The sequence below is a fragment of the Haemorhous mexicanus genome, chromosome 3 (assembly GCF_027477595.1).
Source record: "Haemorhous mexicanus isolate bHaeMex1 chromosome 3, bHaeMex1.pri, whole genome shotgun sequence".
NCBI lineage: Eukaryota > Metazoa > Chordata > Aves > Passeriformes > Fringillidae > Haemorhous > Haemorhous mexicanus.
The window spans coordinates 103,081,025-103,096,625 of NC_082343.1; the positions used below are offsets into that span (position 1 = coordinate 103,081,025).

Here is a 15,601-nt window from a genome sequence, read left to right on the forward strand (position 1 = left end):
TGCACTTTACCCTTATTATTTTTAAACAGTCTTCAGTTCTGTGCAGTCCTCTTTTGGGCCTAACAGCAAGTACAGGTCTTGATTTGTGAACAGATACAGTTAATACTCTATCTTCTTTTCATTTCTTTGAGTGCTGATTAAAGTTTTACAATTGAGCATATGAAATTTAGGAATCACTGAAGAGAATGTACATTTAGCTGAGACTCTGTAAGTGCTCTAGGGTGTAGTCATTACAATTTCGTCTCATATTGTTTCTAAACCAAGATAGTGTCTGAGTTCAGCATGCGGGAAGTAGGGAGCTGCTCTGAGTCTTTTCCTCATTTAATATGGAGTTCAAGCCTGCATTAGTACAAGCCACGTGAAACGAACTCGGTTGCAGAATATTTGGTCCTTTCTCCTCCTTTGATGCTGGTCATTCCCCCTGGTCACAAGACTGCTGCTCCTGCTGGGCTGGGCTCTCAGGGCTGGTGTTGTGCTGCTCTGTCCCAAGGTGGAAAACTGGGACAAAGACACCTGCCTGAGGGACTGGGGTGGGTTTGTGCCACAGTCATGAAGAAACCTGAAGATTTTCTAAATGCTGTAAAATAGTGCCTGTATTTTTTTTTCCCACACTGGCTTTTTGAAAGGATTTTGTATCCCTTAACAATCTGCGACTGGCTAAAGCATGTCTTAAGTCATCACACAGCTCTTAGGAAACTGCTGACATATGGATTGTCTAACACTCTAAGTTTTGGTGGATTGCACATATATATTTTAGTTTAGGTCTGATTCAGACAGAGTAATTCCTGACTAAATCTGTTCATGAACTCATAAATACAGGTCAAAGTATTTGCTGTTTTCTGCTGGAGAGTTTGGACTGGAATGTTAACAGCTTTCTGCTTCCCTGGAAAGCTTATCCATCAAACTGGCTTTTAGACATGTTCCTCTGCTTGCTGAAGTTTTCCTCTCAAAATATTCCAGGTCTAATGTGTAAGAGCCTCTTTTCCTGACTAAAATCTGAATGACCTTAATTGCCATATGATGTTTTTATTTCTTGTTTTCAGTGGTAACTGTTTAAAGAATTTAAATTCAGACATTGGTAGTCATTCTTGTTTATTGAAAAAAATCTTTTAAGAGGGATAAAATTCTATCTATACAAATTCTGCTAATCAGCTATGCTGCACTTACTTTCCCAAACAAGGATGGATTCCTGTTTTGGTCTGCTGGTGTTTTGAGATACCTTGTAATCTTAAGGTTTTTTGGGGGGGGGGGGGTGTGTATCTATCAGAGGGGCTTTTTTCCTCTGCCTAACTGTATTTTTTGTGCATTTAAGCAGGTGCATGCAGTACTTGTTCAGGATAGAAAGTAGTGCGGAATGAAAAGAAGCAAGGGTGAGGCTTTTATTTGAAAGAGAAAAAGCTGAGGAGGAAGTTCACTGCTGAAAGGGTTATTGTAATCAAGTTTATCATGAGAGCTTGCTGTTGTGTAACAGAAACTCTAGCTTGTCCATACCTGTCTTTAAGCATTACTTAATGAAGAAAGAAAACAAACCTACCAAAGTATTTATGAAATTCAATAAAATTGGCTTCCAAACTCTCAGATTTCAATACATTATGACAGTTCAGTTCCTTATTGGAATCCTTTATGTGTTTTCAGCAAGACTGCATTTTTTAGAAAAGTGATACTTGACAGAGTTTGCTTGTGAGCATGAACAAGGTAATGCTCAAGCGCATGTCTCTCGTGGTTTAATAATATTGAAACTCATTTATTCAAAAACCACCTTAACCAGGAATCATGTAATGAAAAATATGTCTTCCTCTCAAAGTAGCCCATTAAAAAGCCTGTTAGGCAGCCAAATTTTTTTTTTTCCTTAGTAAAGGAGTACATCTTTAATAGATGTTCAGTTGGCTTTTTTCTTTGTATGTAGGGTGCTGGCTCATCCTTATGCCATCTTGAATTCTTCAGTAAAGACTGTCTGGATCAGTTTAATGCAGTCTAATACCCTAGCAACTATTTTTTTTTTTCCTCTCAAAAAGGCATAAGCTTTGTTCATTGAGTCATTTTCTAAAATTAATCTTTTTGCTATGTAAAGGCCCTTCTCACTTGCTCTACAGCAATGACCAGAAGTAATTTGGGATTTTAGGATGTAGTACTTATTGCAGCTGAAACAGTTATTAAAAGGAGAGAGAAGTGAGAGCCTGCCAGCCTTCCCTTCTGCCCATTTGTGATCTGACAGATAACTTGGGCAACCTGTCTGGGTGAACAAATTGATTTCCTTTTATTTCTTCCTCCTGCTTGATAGTAGGCTTGTAAAGGATAGTAGGCTTGTGTGCTTGGTCTCTTTGTCTTTTCTAATGGAAGAAGTTTCACGAGATGTGTATTTCTTTGCAGTTACTTAAATGGAGTTATAGCAGTTTCACCTGTCTTCTTCTTGTCATTTGGTTCCCTTTTAATAATTCCAGGCACACCCTCTCACTGTTACATCAGCATCTCTATGTGATTCATGGATATCAGGGTTTGGAGAAATCTATCCACTCATTTAAAGGCTATCCACTCATTTTAAATACTAATTTGGGTGTAAATTTCACAGTTAATACAGTCCATGTAAAAATGGGAGCACTGAGTCAGACGTGGGGCTCCTGGAGTCTGTTCTCCTGTTTCAGATGTGACTGAGGAAAGGAGGCAGGAGCAGGGTGCAGGGTTTCCTCCCTGTCCACTTTCACACTCAACAGCAAATCACAAGCCTGGGGTGTTTCTATAGAGCAGTGGTGACAGTGCTGACTATGCCATGGAATCTCAGGATGGTTTCACTTGGAAAGGACCTTTAAAGAGTCTCTTCAAACATTGCCTATGTCTTTTCTGTAGGCATGTATACCTTTCGCTCTGAAAAAGAAAGCTTTCCTGAAAAGACTGCGCAGAATCTAACCATGTTACAAAGTTGACTACATTAGGTTTTTTCCCCACTAGGTTAAATGGCAGAAAAAAGTTGCAGTATTTCCTATTTTTTCAAAGTTTGTATTCGTCACAATACACCATGTTAAAGTACCTTTAATTTGTGTTTGATGGCTATTACATTCATTTGTTTCTGTTCCAGGTGTGATGGTGGTTGTGCCTGAGGGGTAGATAGAGGTCAGGCAAGGGGGAAAACCAATGTTGTTTTAAAATAAATTGGCAGTATTTGTTGGTGTAGGTTTATATGGGAGGTAGCTAGATTAGTAGCACTGTAAGAATATACAAAAAACATGAAAAAAATAATTTGTGACCATGTTAATGATCTAGTATATAATGATTAGTCCACAAAGTAATTCAAAGTAATTTAATTCAGTTTTAAATACTAATTTGGTTTTAAATTTCACAGTTAATACAGTTATTGTCTCTACTGTCAAGTCTTTTATGCAGTCTGCATGCACTGTGGCTGCTGTCATCCCACATCAGGCTCATGCTGCAGATGACCAGATATATCTGAACCAGTTGAGCAGCAGAAGCAAAGTAAGGTGAGCCAGGTGCCATAGAGAACTTGACTGCTCTGCTCATTATTGGTACCTGATTTTACCTTATGTAAATGTAAAGCCAGCTTAGGTTCCTGGGAATGTGTTTCAATCCAGGCAGCATTCAAAGATCTTTATATACACTAGGGCAGCCGTTTGATTTATTATTTTTACAATATATATATATTATTTTATGGGCATGCCCTGCTTTACACAAGATTTGAAGCAAAATTCTGGATTTTGTTGCAAAAACCCATTCCTCATAACTTGTTGTTTTCCAAGCCTACAAGTTAAATGGCTTTATTAATCCTTTCCTGGTAAGTTTAGTGTAAGATTAGTACACAATTTTTCAAACTCGGTCTAAGTTGAATTTGTCATCTTAAAAATGATGTAGCCTTGCATGTCCAGTTCTAAACATTAGAAGATTCCCTGAGATTTACAAAAAGCTGATAATGAAAAAAATGAGTCAGACTTTATTAGGTTCCAGTATTAAATGGTCATTAAAGAAATCCCTTGGGAAAAGTGTCCACTGTAGAATATAAGCAGCACAAAGTAGGTAGAATTTCAGAGAATGTGCAGGCATGGGGAAAAAAGGGTCCCAGGGTGGAAATGCACAGGTAGAAGGATAAGGAAGGGAATTGTGCTGCAAGAAAGTACTGAACAGGAAAGAAAGATGGAAGGGGAAAATATGAAATGAAGAATTTAGAATAACTGTATAATTATTTTCAGAAATAATAGAACATTAGAACATAAGCTGAGTTGTGAATATTGTGAATATGTGAGTAATGGGGTATTGTCCCGACACGGGTGAAGGAAATGGCTTACACAGTTATCCAAAAAAGAGAGTCAATCAGACCACATTTAAAACAAGAAACTATGGAGCCTGCAAATTGTTCTAGAAAGCCAACCAGTGCATACTGTTTTCTGCTTGTTGATCAGCAATATTCTGATATTGTCCAAACAAGTAGGAGAGGCTGCAATCTTGGCTTACTCAAAACAATTACCTGTTACTTGATCTGATTATCATGCTAATAGTTTGGCTCCTCTGCTCCTGAAAACCAGTTTGTTGTTTTCTAATACAGGTGAAAAATGCCATGTAACTTTGAAAGATAAAGACAACTGATTTACATAGTTTAATGAATATTTATCATTATGAAAATCTTGTTATAGACACTTTTTCACTGACTACACAATGTGTATTTTGTTCTCCTGTGCTCAGGGGGCAGGGGAGAGTACTCTCAAGTAGTACTAATCTTCTGTACTGCTTTCTGGAGTGACCTTATTTGTCACATGTGGCAATAAGAGACAAAGATTTTAAAAACAAACATTAAGAAAAGGTCTTGGCAACCTCTGTAGCCCATCTGGACAAGTTGCAGACTGTCAGCGTTGTTGATCAGTCTTGAAGGAATCTCAGCTTGCGAAACACCTGAAAAGGCTAGCAGGTGGAATAGCTTTAAAAGGGTTTTTTGTCAGTCTTCCTGGAATTATTAGGTGCCCTTAAGGGTTTGTAACTTGAGTTTTATATGTGGTTTTTATTGTGTTTCCCAGATTCCCAAAACAAGGTGAGAGCTTAGTAAATTGATGTGGTGATGGACAGGGGAGTTGTCCTAATATATAGCACAAAAATACATCTTGAATTTTTTAATTTATGATTGGATAAGTGAAAGTTATACTTGGAGGGTGTGTGGCATATGATCTAACACTGTCCTCTATTGTCCAAGTACTCCTCCCTTGGGGTTTAATCATGGGTTGCTGGAGGCAGAGTTTTTTTAACTGAAGGAGGGAGGCCCTGGCTCTGGGTCTTGCTTTCCCAGTGGATTTGCTGGTTGACTTCCAGGGCAACTTGTTTTATCAGGTTTTTTTGCTTTTGGGTTTTTTTTTTTTTTTTTTTACAGAGATACATAGCTGGGTAGAAGGTGGTTACTTTTTATTAATTTTGAGGCTGCTTGTTTGCTGCATCTTCCCTTTTCTTAATTGTCTCAACATTTGCCGTGTTGGTTGTGTGGAATTTGGGAGTTCTTTCTCTTTTAAGCCTCCCAGTATGTTTGAAATTTGGCAGAATAAAAGATTTTCTGTGTGAACTCACAGCTCTTTCAGAGCAGCCAGTGCTTGGTTACTGCAGAAACCCTTCAGTGTCCTTAGCCCTGACCTTTAAGCCCTGTGCTGTGTCCCAGGCAGGTGGGACCTTGTGCTGGATGCAGCTGTGCCTGCAGCTTCCAGTTCCAGAGGTGACTGTGCTGCTGGAAGCAGGGGTTCAGTTCAGCCTCCCCATCCTGGCACAGTGCTGGGACTACTACAGCGAATGTTTTTGAGCTTAGGCTTTAAACCCTGGGAAACAGCAGCTGATTTGGTTGATCTTTATCTTCTATTAGGATGCACATTCCGAGTGTATTCAGAACTCTTATGAACACACACCAACAAAGAACAATTTTTGTCTGTTAACACTGTTTTTAAAATAATCCAAGTGGTAGCTCTCAGTCGGAATTTTTATTAGTAGTTTTTATACCACTTGTTTGCCTTCAGGAAAAGGAAAGCATTGGTTGTCATTTCAAAGCTGAGCATTCTCTAGCCTGTTTGTAAAAGAACCAAATTGCCTTCTGTAAATTGCAAACAAAAGTTTTGAACCAAAAGCCGGTATTGAGCTGAGGGAAGAAGGTTTGATTGACCAATACCTAGGATAGGAAAGCTGTCTCCTCGCCCTGGTACAGGGAGAGAAGCTCAGGTAAAAGGTGAGGAAGGTGTCTATTGGAGTCCTCCAGTTAAGATCTATATTCCTTAAAGTAGCTCGGTGTCAGATTACAGTTTGGATAGCTCTGATGGTGATAGTTTGATGTTTGAGAACGAGAATGCTTCAAATGACTAAATTCCCAGTGTCTTAATTTATTTTCACCTGTGATATATTATTAAGAAGCTACCAATTCAACTTCTTTTCATTAGGGGAAAGCATATTTCCTTGCTATCTAATTATGAAGAGTATTCATGTAATGTTCTTATTTTAATTATGTGGGACTTTAATTTTTCTCCCAGTACACTCAAGAGAAGTTACATATGATTCAGGTTTTGTTCCAAGATGGGTTTGGTGTTCAATTTAGCACTGCTTTTTAGAAGGAATGGGAAGTACTGTGAGCCTGGTCTTCTGCAGAGCTCTGGTAGTGCAAGTTTTTCTTGTTTCTCAAGATAGTCCTGGAGCAGTCTAAGCCAATTTTAACACTGTTTAGAAACTGTAAAGAACATGATACAACTTCCTAACTGTTACAAAAAGTTACATGTGTAATAGTAGGTGACAGCAGAATTAATCATTTGCCTAAGCATGTGTTCATGCAAGTCTGAACTGCAGTCTGAGGGAAGATCATTTAAAAAAAGACAGTAATGTTGGTAATCACTCAAAACGAAACTTGAGCATTGGCTACAGAGCTTATATTAAAATAGATGAATACAAATTATTGAATAAAACTACATTAGATCACATCATGTCATGTTATAAACACAGTTAGTCTGTTAGTAATCTGAACCAAAAAAAGAGCAGAAGCCTGCATTCACTCTTGTTCAGAAAAGTTTTGAGGGTGTGCATAAAGTGTAAAGCCCTGCTAAGTTTCTTTTAAAGGAAGGTTCCATATGTAAAAATTGACTTTACAAAATATAAATACAAGATGAAGTACTCTGCTGAATTAGAATAATCTTTGGCTAGGGCAGAAAAATCATTGCTTTTTATATATTTAAAATGGTAGAGTAGCCTGGACAACTGAAATTGTTGCTTTTAGAGGTAAATTCAAGTAATGATTTTAACTACAGAAAATTAAGAATATTTAATGAAACAGCTCAGCTATTGTGAAATAGGGGTCAAACCTTAGATCCATACTTACGCAAACTTCGGGTCCTGCTGAGTTCATTATGAATAAACATGTCAAAATCCTTCTGTAATTTATATTCTCCTATAGTAGCAAACCTCAGTACAAATTGTGAGAACTTTCTCATGCAGCCAATAGTTTCAAAAAAGAGAATTTCAGATTTGTAGTCACTAATAAACATGTAAATATGGAATTTTTTTTAACTAAATGACATGAAAGATTCTTTGGAAGCGTTCTAGAGAATGTGGGCCTGGTGCTGAACAGGAATATGATCACAAAGACCAAGGAGAAGGCTAAAGTGGTGATTGGGTTTTTTTGCCTCAGTTTTTAGGAAGCAGTTTAGGGAATACATGAATGAAGTGGACATATGAAGGTTCATGGGCTACGAGGAGACGCTGCACAAGTGTAGAGGCAGCTGGCTGGTGTCACTGCAAAGTCACTGTCGCTAAGATTTGAGCAGTTCTGGTGACTGCACAAGTCCTCAAGGGAGGCAGGGCATCCTTCTTCTCTACTTGCATCAGGAGTGCTGGGTGCTGCTCTGGGCTACCCAGTAGGAGGGAGACATGAATGCAGTGGAGTGAGTCCAGTAAAGGGCCGTGGAGATGGGGGAGTGGGGCCTGACGAATGAGGGGAGCTGAGAGCGCTGTGACTGTTCTTCCTGGAGCTGGAGGATATTCAGGGCAGGTATGATGTGGTACCTGCAGGAGGCTGCAAAGGAGGAAAACCAGATCCTCCTTAGTGGTATCCAGTGACTGGATGAGAAAAAATGGGCACAAATTGAAATACAAGAAATTCCATTTAAGCATAAGGGAAAAGAAAATCTTTTCTCCTTTGTACACTGGAGTTGGTGAAACACTGGAGGAGATTTCCCACAACCCTTGGAAGCTGCCATCTGTGGAGATGTTCTGTATCTGACTGGATGTGGTCCTGGACAGCCTGATTGAGCTGACCCAAGCAGGGGCTTGGACCCAGTGGTCTCAAGCAGTCCTTGCCAACCTCCACCTTCTGTGCTTCTCTGACCTCTTAGCTATTTAGACAGTTCACCCTCAATTGCATCTCTATGGTTTTTTCCCCAAAGCTCTCAGTTTTGGAGCATCTGGATGCATAATGAGCATTTCACAAGAAAGGTGGTGAGGTGGTAGGAGATCTGAGGCAACTTTCTGTTTGTTCCTTATGTATTTCATGGGATTTAAAACTAGCAGTTTCTCTTTGCAGTACTACAATCTGGCTCCATTCTTGCACGTGTGTTTAGTCATGGTGTGCTAAAAGAATCTGTATGGATAATCCTGTATTAAACAGTTCAGAATTTAACATCAATAATTTTAAATAGTTAACAAATGGTAATAGAGCAAATGTATAACCCCTCTAATCCTGTCTTTCAGTCGTGGCCTGTATATGAAGAAGTATTCAACAAAATGCATGAGCTTGCAGCATTTTTAGACCTGCCTCGTTTTCCAGATATAACAGAAAGCTGCTTTCTTCATCCAGACATGCTGTGCATGAAGTACTTGATGGAAGCTAATTTACCTGGTAAATATTTTCCCTAGCCTGAACTGATAAAGTTTTTCTGTGCTTTATTAAACTCTAGCAAAAAGGCTTAAATTACTACTTCAAAGTGCCTGCTCTTTTCCTTCTAATTTATTCCCATTTCAGTTTGAACTGAAAGATATTCCTTCTATAGAAAGCACCTTCCTCAAACATCTAGAGTACATGTTATGGGCCCAGATATGCAGGGGCACTCCGATGTTGGCTCTGTAAGGCTGTGGAGTGGTTCCTTCATTTTAAATCTTTCAGTATCCATGTGAACTAAGAGGCAGCTGTTGAATTCATGTGATACATTAACTTTAGCTAAATGATTCATCTAGTTGAGGCCTGATTGCTTAGCTCTGAAATTCTCATATGTAGTAATGGCTGTATATTCTTTAACAAAGAATATATTTTGTGTATTATATGATATTGTATATTACTATTTATTTTAATGTTAATTGATGATGTGTGACAGATCAGCTCCTGTCCCACCTGATTTATATTTTAGTTCTGAAATCATATAAGTATTGACTTTTTTTGTCTATGCTAAAATGAAGTCTTGAATATTGACTTGTCAAAGAAAGACCAGTACGTCCTAGTATGTGAACTCTCTATTAGGTTACCATATTTTCTGTCAAATACCATTGTGACTGAAGATGAATTACACAGACAAGTGGCCTGTAAATTTTTTTTCTCAAAACATTCCAACAGTTCATATTGGGGGAGGGAATTGTTCTGTTATATTGCAATTAGTTACAATGAATAAAAATGTTTGGTTTTTCTGTATAGTCACAATTGAATGAAGAGAAGATAACTAACAGGTTTAGGGCTAAAATTCCGGAATGGTAATTTTGATTTTTGTAGTTTTACGCCAGTGTGGTGATCCCATAGAGTATTACATTATTTTACAGATTGTGAAGTATCAATTGAGTCAAAAAAAGGCTGCAAATTTTTCATTTTCAGATCTTTTACAGAGAAATGCAAAGCTAAGTACTCTTTGAAAATTACTGCAGAAGAGGAATATACTGTCCTTTTCCATGCAACTTAAATTTTTATCATGTATAAGCAGTTTTAAAAATTGAAAAGGGCTGCTGCTGTTGTCTAACAACTCCTAAAAAAAGAGAATGAATTGAGAATGTTAAAGGACACTAAATACCAACTAAGAGGCTGTTTTATATATCTGAAATTAAACTAAATATGCTTCTAGTATTTATAAAAAAATTTCATTTCCACTTTTTTTCTAACTTTTACTGTTATATGTGAGAGGATTAAAAACGAGTTCCTACTGAACTCTTTGTAAGCAGCAAGAGGGTATAAGTACAGCTGGATTAAGGTTGTACTTAGTCATACATTGCTAACCTTTGTGGAATCTGATGGTGATGTAATCAACTCCTGTATTTCTTGCTGAACAGGAAAGGTGAGAAATTTGGGGGATTTGTATCTGTGAAAAATAAGCAGAGTAATAAGAGCCTGTATAGATAGGCTGCTGTGTACCTTGTGGAGCTGCAGCTGGATGTCCCTGGCACAGCTTCTGCTGGGGGAGCAGCAGTGCTGCCCTGCCACCACCAAGCTGCCCTCCATGCCCAACCAGCTGCTTTACAGCCAGCCCTGCTCCCCATCTCTGCAGGGCTGATTCCTGCCATGGGTGTTCAGTCAACATGCAGGAAAAAAGTTTGTGACAAGTTTTTTGCTTTTGGGAATTTTTTTGAAAATATATTTATGTGGATTTGCAATAGGCTTTCCTGCAAGAATATTGAGGATGATCTTACTACATTATTCAAGTAACATCAAAGCACTATTAAAAATGTGACTTTTTTATTCTCCATATGGATGTATAAGTCACAAGTGTTTTCCATGTAAGCACAGTGAAGGTTGCCTAGTATTTTTAAAAGTATCCAAAAATACTCCTCAGCCTGAAAAATATGGCTGTCAGATGGTCCTAAAAGACCTAAGCAGTGCTTTCCTCAAATGGCCAACATATATGCACTGTAAAAATATTTCTAGCTTGTCTTAACATTTTTTATTTTTATTTATGTTAATCAGATGAATTGCATAATTGGACTTGTCGAGTGGTGAAAAAGATTGGTATTGGAGAAGTGGATTTCCTGACTCTAATGCCTGGAAATAAGTCAACAAGAAAAGTGAAATATGATGTTCTTGCTGCAGCAGTTATTATAGTTGTGCTCAAATTACTGTTTTTATTAGATGATCACTATGAATGGTAAGTGTACAGACAAATCTGTAGCAACCCTCCAATTTCAAATAGTGCAAATGCTTGTCTCTGATTGTTCTTTCTTTAGAGTTAAATGTACACTGCTGGAATTTCACTTAAGTTCAGTAGCTTAAACAATACACTTGAAGGCATTTTAGGCATGAAATATTAGTTACTTTTGAAATTTGTTGGGTTTTATCTGATACTTGGAATAAAATTAGGATATCATTTTTGTCCATTTTATTTGAGCTTTATGTGAAAAGGGCAGTATTTGGATCTACAAAACAGCCTGATTTCTAAATTTTTTTTACAGGTTACTTTCAGAGTTTGCTGAAGAAAGAAATAAAAATAACACAGAAGGTATATAAATATTCTAGTAGAAGCAGTGTTATGATTTTGTAAATGAAACAGTTTTGCAATCAGGGTTAGAAAGACTTTTCTTATTGATCATGAAAATGTGTTTTTGTCACTCATTAAGGGCAAATTTTATTTGGAGAAAAGAGTAGATCCTGTTCATGTAAAATGGCCTCAGTGTACCTGCACAATTCTTATTGTTTGGGATAGGGGAGTTTGGTACACATTTTGCTGGGTGCCTCTCTGCTTCTGCTTGTGCATGTTTGCCTCCTGGTTTAGAGTTTTATGTGTGGTAGGTGGAGATGAATGGATGTGCTGTGAAAAGGGAGCACACTTTGATCGTAAATAGCAGATACTTACTAGGGGCATCAAACCACATTTATGATAAAATCCAAACTTGTTTAGTCTTGTTAAATAAAATGTCTTAGTGTGTAACATATTTCAGATGTAATCTAGTTTCTTAGTCCAAGTAATCCTGAGAGAGAGTGTGGAAAAGCTAGCAGCAATTAAGATGGAGAAGATAATGGTGTGAACATGGTTCTTTGAGGGCAGAAAGACCAAATCAAAGATTAGAAATCTTCAGGAAGATGTTCCATGGCCCCATCCAAATCACAGTTGAAGATAAGATCCAAGATGTGTTGCAGTGATTTATCTGTAAGGCCTTTTATCCAGTTTGGGGTCATTTTGACCCTTCTGATGCTTTGTTTAAGATTTAGGTCCATAATAAAATTATGATGTAAGTCATGTGTGAGCTCAATTACTGCTGTAACTGGAGACAGTCATCCCTCTTAAGTAAAACTGGTAATTTTCACATTCAGGTGAAAATTCACATTCAGGATACACAAACTTATGGTAGATTTTTTATTTTCCTTTTTACTTCCCTTGAAAACTTGAAGTACATGATAGTGACAGGAGTGGGGAGTTGTGCAACTGCTTTACAAGCTGAGGCTCATTAATGTCTTAATGGGGTTTCTCCCTTATTAACAAGTCTCATTGCCCTTGGGAATTAACAGCTCATTCTTTGCCCACTTTTTTACTTTAAAATCTGCTAGTGCAAATGATCCATGTGCTGTGTTTTGTTGTCCCTGTGCTTGAGATGTCGGGATGATGGTGAGCAGCTGCACGGAGGAGCTGATGTGAGAATTTCTGTTAGATGACTGATCAGTGCCAGAGCTCAAAACTGCCTCTGGCATTTTCCCAAAGTTAGAGTGCTTAAATGAATAATGGTTAATACCGAGTTTTAAAGATTCAATTTATGTTGACTCCATTCTCAATGTAACTATCCATTCTCTAGTCATTATTTTTTAAATTAAAAAATAGTATTTCATCTCCTACATTTCTTCAAATCGCCCTGGGAGCAGTACAATAGATATAGTTACCTACTGTGTGTGTTCTGTGAACTGTACACATCCACAATATGGGTTTTGTTCAAATAAAAGGTGATTGAGATATATATATAGATGTATATGTATGTGTGTATCAGAGCTGTGTATTTTCCAGTCAGCTCAGCTACATGAATGTCAGACCAGCAGTACTGGCCAGGTAAAGGTTATTACAATGTAGCACCATGTCTCTGACAATGGGTTTGCATGTGACAGATGTTAATAATTCGTATAAAGTTTAACACCAATTTCTACCACCTCCCACACTGCTCTCCCAGCAATTTAGGAGTATTTACTTAAACCTCAGGGTTTAAAGAGCTGATAAAAGAAGTTGTATCCAGACCTTTGAATTTCAAGGACTGCTGAGGGGTCTTTGTTCCTTTCATGTGTCTCTTGCTTTTTGAGACCATCTATGATTTTAGAACCTAGACATTCTGAGGCAGGATAATACAAACAGCAGAAATGCAAATAATACAAAAGGTACATAAGTTTGATTGTAAGAACAGTGTATTCACCTTCAGGAGAGTTTGAACAGCTGGCTGGCAAAGCTGAGCATGACGCAAGCATCACATGCAGTGCAGCTCGGGCCATGGGGAAATGCAAAGTCTGCTTAATTCACAATGCAGATATTCCACCCACGGGGATAAGAGTTGATTCTTTTTAAATATATAAGTCTACACCATATTTCTGTTTGGTATTCTTATCCTTACTGTACCCAGTTGGTCTGCTTCAGTCTTGTGCCTCTTTGGAGGATCAGTGATAAAGATGCTGCTAAATGTCCTATGTCTTCATGTTTTTGCATGTGCTGGTAAATACTTGTTCACATATCAACAAGTGAAATTCCTGTGCTCCAAACCATGAGAGGCTGATATGAAGTGTAGACCTTTGTCAAGTTTATCTTTCCAACCCTGTACGATTTCATAGGTAGTGGGATAGACAGTGGGGAGCTGATGAAACTAGGTGAAATTTTGCATCTGATCATGTTCAGGTTTTATTGGTTTAAACTTAAGCTTGATGCATAGTTTCATTAATCCCTTGGATTCAACTTTGATACAGTTGAAGGCCACTCCACACAGTGGAGAACTAGTTGATTTGGTAGAGAGGAGGTAGTTTTTAGGCTTACCTTTCCAGAAAAGAGGGAAAAGGTTTGACTTGTGCTAAATCAATGAAACCTAAGATAGAGGGCTTCTTTGCACTTCCTGTGACATGCTATTCTTTCACTCCATTTCTGCATTTCTCTTTCTTCCAGAATTATTAGATGAAGTATGTTTTCCTTAAGCACATAGTATTTGGGGTAGTTTGTATACAGAGCAAGATGCACGGTCTAACTGCTTGGAGACCTTCTCTGTCATTTCTTTCATTTCTTCCCAAACTAAAGTGTGTATGTTTTATTCAGGGGGCCGATATTTTGAGTTCAAGAAGTGGTATGAGGTCGTAAAACATTCCTTGGATGTGGAGCAAAAGAAACTGGATGAAGAAAAAGCCAAGTAAGAGGTTTTTAAGTTCTTCTTTTTTAAGGTAGACAGTTCTGCATGAACTCCTGATCCCTTCAGAAATAAAAAAATTAGAAATTTGTTCCACATATCCATTCACCAAGCTTGAGTGAATAGAATGACTAAATCACTGTTTTAATTTTCTATTTATACTCATAAGCTTTATCCAGGTTATTTATTAAATGCTCACTTACTGTGAAAAATAGCTTATACAGCAGAGTAATTAACTGATTACAGTAGATCTAGGCTAACGTGTCTTGGTTTGCCTGCTCAGAAAAATATTTCCTTTGTATGTTGGAGATGCAGTGGCTTTTAATAGCACTAAACATTAGATTATTTTGATTTTAATTTAAAACTTTAGCAGTATTTGTAATAAGTTATTATTCATTTATTCATTTGGTCCAGCTTTGTTTTTGTTAACAATTCTTACATCTCTTACTGGTAGGTATCTTTGGAGATGTGAAAAGCCATTGTTTTATTCAGTCAAGAATAAATCTAAAGTTCTAAAGAGAAGACGTGAGTAAACTTTGCTTCTTCCCAGCAACACAGAAATCTGCTCCAACTTTTCCCATCATAGATCTTCAGCTGTGACTGATAACATTTACATCTTAAAATATTTTGTCTCCTCTCTTTCATCTCTGGGTACAATTAATGTAGTACTGTTTTACAACCCGTGGCTGGAATTTTTCAAACATGCACAGCTGAAACTGCCTTTGCCAGTCTTCCCAACAACCTACTGAGCCATGTCTCAGAATGAGTGCTCTTGTCCTCATCTTCTCTAGTTTGCCTTGATATCACTGTTCCTCTTTAGTTGTTGGTCTTCTGTAGCTTTCCTGTCTGTTTCCTCCTTTAGTTTCTTGAATGCTTTGGTATGAATATCCCAGTATGTCCTTTAGTAGATCTTGCATGTCCCTCCTCTCCCAGTCCTTCTTGCAATCCTCTGCAGAAAGCAAGGAAGGTTTTAGTTGTGTAGCCAGCTGCATGTGGTCAGAATGCAGGTACAGCTGCTGAATTTTAGTAGCTCTGGAGGTACCTGTGAGAAGTTTCTGGGGTTTGTGTTGATATAAAAGCAAAGAAACAAAACCACAAAACCCCAGTTGTCTGCAGAAGTAAGGAAAACCAGAATTTTATTCAGCCTAATTAGATCTGGAGTTCTTCATTCTACATTTTATGTTATCCAGAAAGCAGCAGGTATTTAGAAAGAGATATTAAGTATGGCATGTGGTATTTCTCCTTTTATATGTTTTCTCAGTTTCTGGAAGCGACTGGTTCAGGGACTTCTAAACAAGTTGTATAATCCTATTTGGTTTGAATTACC

General features: G+C 37.8%; 1 protein-coding gene across 4 annotated transcripts in view; it reads left to right on the plus strand.

Moving 5' to 3' along the window:
• TAF1B (TATA-box binding protein associated factor, RNA polymerase I subunit B) overlaps nt 1–15,601 on the plus strand; it is a 51,452-nt gene that overhangs the window by 25,486 nt on the left and 10,365 nt on the right. For all 4 annotated transcript variants that reach the window (XR_009485963.1, XR_009485964.1, XM_059842862.1 and 1 more), the window contains exons 9-13: nt 8,698–8,845; nt 10,886–11,063; nt 11,368–11,414; nt 14,187–14,277; nt 14,729–14,799. Coding sequence is in view for 2 of the 4 variants with exons in the window: in XM_059842862.1 (XP_059698845.1) it covers nt 8,698–8,845; nt 10,886–11,063; nt 11,368–11,414; nt 14,187–14,277; nt 14,729–14,799 (535 nt within the window). In the remaining 2 variants the exon portion in view is untranslated. The remainder of the gene's footprint in view (nt 1–8,697; nt 8,846–10,885; nt 11,064–11,367; nt 11,415–14,186; nt 14,278–14,728; nt 14,800–15,601) is intronic.